Source organism: Peromyscus maniculatus, chromosome 3 (assembly GCF_049852395.1).
Source record: "Peromyscus maniculatus bairdii isolate BWxNUB_F1_BW_parent chromosome 3, HU_Pman_BW_mat_3.1, whole genome shotgun sequence".
Lineage (NCBI taxonomy): Eukaryota > Metazoa > Chordata > Mammalia > Rodentia > Cricetidae > Peromyscus > Peromyscus maniculatus.
The window spans coordinates 159,891,941-159,895,223 of NC_134854.1; the positions used below are offsets into that span (position 1 = coordinate 159,891,941).

Below are 3,283 nucleotides of genomic sequence, written 5' to 3' on the forward strand. Positions count from 1 at the left end.
ATATCATGAAGGTGGTTAAGTAAGCCGCAGGGAGCGAGCCAGTGAGCAGCATTCATCTGTGGATTCTGCTTCAAGCTCCTGCTCTGGCTTCTTTCCATGAGAGGATAAAAACTATAAAAAAATAAATAAATAAATAAATGCATTCTTCCTGAAGTTGCTTATGGTCACAGTTTTTATTAAAACAATAAAAAACAAACTGGATAACCTTTATTCCCCTAAATAAATTAAACTAGATAACATTTTGTTTCTAAAGTATCTTAATGCTATCCATGAATTCTTTGTGAGCAATGTCTTCTGTGACTGCAGAGGCGGATCTTCACTGTATACCTGTCAGGTTTGGGGTCACCTAGGAGACACACAATTGTTCAAGTCTGTGAGGCTGGTTCCCAGGAGGCCTCACTGAGAAGGGAAGACCTGCCCTGGATGCTTGGTTTCCCAGGACCATTAAAAAGAAAATTAAGGAGAAAGTCAGGTGAGCATGAGCATTTATCTCTCTCAGCTGCTTGATTGGTCATGCAGTGTGACCAGGTGCTTCACACTCCTGCCATCAGGACTCCCCTGGATGATGAACTGTATCCCTTCAAACTGAAAGCCAGCAAAAAAAAAAACAAAAAAACCTTTCCTGCATTACCTTCAATTTGCTATATTTTTTTCATATTTTACATCTATAAGATAGTAAGTAATTCATACAACAACTTTTTCATTATTGCATCAACTGTAAAATATTTATTCGTGGATAGGTAATTTAACATATCCAACAATAAAACATGTTTTTAAGCAAAAATCGGTTAAATATCATGAAGTCACTTTACAATTGATAACTTATGCCCTACAATGCATTAGCTGTATGAATATCTGTATGTTTTACTCAAAACAGTGACAGAATATAAAAGTGAACCACACATTAAAACAGTACTTTAATAGAACAACATGTGCAGAGATTACTCAGCAAGGCATGAAGGACAGCTCTCCAATGATACACCCAAGTGTGTATTTGCTTTTACAAGAAGTGAAAGTTTATGTGAAAAACAATGTGAACCAGATATAACCAAAAAGATAAGTTACATATTTTAAAATTCAACCATAACTCATTTTCATTTATTCATATATCCCCAAAAAATCTTTGAGTTGTATAAATCATAAGTTTTTCATCTAAGTGTTTGAAACTCTCTGATGGACCAAGTCCCCTAGATTACATGTCTACTAAACAGATTTCCTTCTCTTTCCAAATACGTTATTGATCAATTTGGCCATTGATTTAGACCCACTGGGTCTCCTCTTCTCCTTGTGTTTGAAGATCATCAGAATGTCCTTGATGAGTCTGAGAAACATCACCTCCACCTCCAGGTACTGCTCTGCTGCAGACAGCTCACAGAATTGGCAGCGGAAATCTATCGCTAGCTTTTGTCCTTCATCCCAGCCAACCTGTCGCGTGTGGCAGAGGTCTTGCTTGTTGCCAACTAAAACCACAGCTGGTTCCACCATCCTGAAACACAATGAGTAACTTTTTCAAGATGGTTTCAGTGACTCTAAGAAGTAATGTAAGTTTATATCCAAAGAACAGAGTCAAAAGTAAATCCTAGTAGGTATTATTTCCTTGGCCATGGCCATGTATGTGTTTAGAGACACATATCCCTACTTCTATAGAATCATTTTCTACAGAATGGAATAAATCACACAAACAAGGCTCTCAAAGTTTAGAGTTTGGCATAGCTTGCAAGTTTTCTTTCTTTCAGGATAGGTATAGTAACCAGGGATGGCTGTAATCTTTCCCATTTTGTCTTTTTATGTGCTAAGCAAAATAGGTAAATAGTCCCCACCACAGAACCATAAGATTCTACCTGATCCAAAGTCCAGAAACATAAAGACATATGACATAGACTGGTAAATTGAAGCCACAAGCCAGCATAAGTCCATCATACCTTAAACTTTTTCTACTGGGTACATTGTCACATCTATGTGAAAGTAACTAACTAATTCAGTTGTCATTTGCAGATGCTATGTTAAATCCAGGTAGTGATTTACAGTAATAAGATTGGCAGCTTGAAGCCCTACTCAATTATACCATCATCCTAGACTTAATGGGCAACACTGATACGAACTCGTGTAACTCCTCACATTGGCATTTGAATGAAAATGAACACTTTAAATGAGAAATGCTGAAATAACAAAAATAAAGGAAATTAAACTAAGAACTTCAAACACCAAAGTGTTTCATTAATAGAGCAAAAGCTCTCTAAATACAGTCACCTTCCTTCACTGTTCTGTGTGCCAAGACTGAAGTGGGTAGCCTTTCCAGCTTTGACCTAGAAATATCACCCCCTTTGAGGCTTCAGTAACTGTCACACCCACAAAGCAGAGCTGAGAGAGGACCCCTGAAGACCGGAGATCTGGATGGGGGAGCTCTCTTGGTTCCTGGACAGTGGACACTGGAGGTAGACCAAGCAGAGTTCTCCAGAGAACATTGCTGGACTGAGCTACACCTTTCCCAGATCCTGTAACCTATCCCTTCACTTGTAAGTTACCCCACAAAATAAACCTCCCTTTTAACTAAGTGGAGTTGCATTAATATTATAACCAAGACAGTTAACAGTGGACTGTTGACCATGTTTTTATCTCAGGGGGGAGAGTGGAGAAAAATGTATCTCTACCCTTGCCATGTGTAGATGGTTGACTATTCAATCTGTTTTTGCTGTGACATTCTGAGCAACCAGTAATGAGGAATTGGATTTCACAAGATACCAAACAAAATAAATCTGGATTTATTTAGAATCCTTAACATTTTCGTGAGAATGAAAAGGAAAGGTGGATGCGTGAAGTACCCACTGTACAGAGGACCATTATTTTGCTAGTGAGTGTCATGTTAACAATAGAAGCTGTCTTGTAAAATGGCCATTTACTCGGGGCAAGTAACTGTTTATGTCAGCCAGGATATAAAGCATTCTCATCTGATTCCTTTTACTACGTGTGTAACTCCTGTGGAATGGGAAGGTGAATTGTTCAGGGCTGTTAAATTTTGTAATTGGAAGTCTGTATTAAATTCTTCCTAATGATGCTCAGGGCACGATGATGATTTACTAAAATGGAAAGGAGATGGGAATGAAATGCCTTACCTTTTACAATGAGTCGTCGGTGGCTCCCGAATTCTGTAGATAAGGGCTTTTGCAAAAGCAAAGGAAGGCCTGTCACTGATGTCATACACAATCACAAACCCATCTGCCCAGTGCAGCTCACTTGTGAGGGAGCATTTTGCTTTCTGTGGCTGAAAATGAACCAAGCACAT

General features: G+C 38.6%; 1 protein-coding gene across 2 annotated transcripts in view; it reads right to left on the reverse strand.

Annotated features, from left to right (window-relative positions):
* Window positions 1–696: 696 nt before the first annotated feature.
* Rergl (RERG like) overlaps window positions 697–3,283 on the reverse strand; it is a 36,053-nt gene continuing 33,466 nt past the window's right edge. For both annotated transcript variants that reach the window (XM_042274210.2, XM_006976493.4), the window contains 2 exons: window positions 3,114–3,262; window positions 697–1,486 (listed from right to left, as the gene is read on the reverse strand). In XM_042274210.2, coding sequence (XP_042130144.1) covers window positions 1,204–1,486; window positions 3,114–3,262 — 432 coding nt within the window. In that variant the 3' untranslated portion in view covers window positions 697–1,203. The remainder of the gene's footprint in view (window positions 1,487–3,113; window positions 3,263–3,283) is intronic.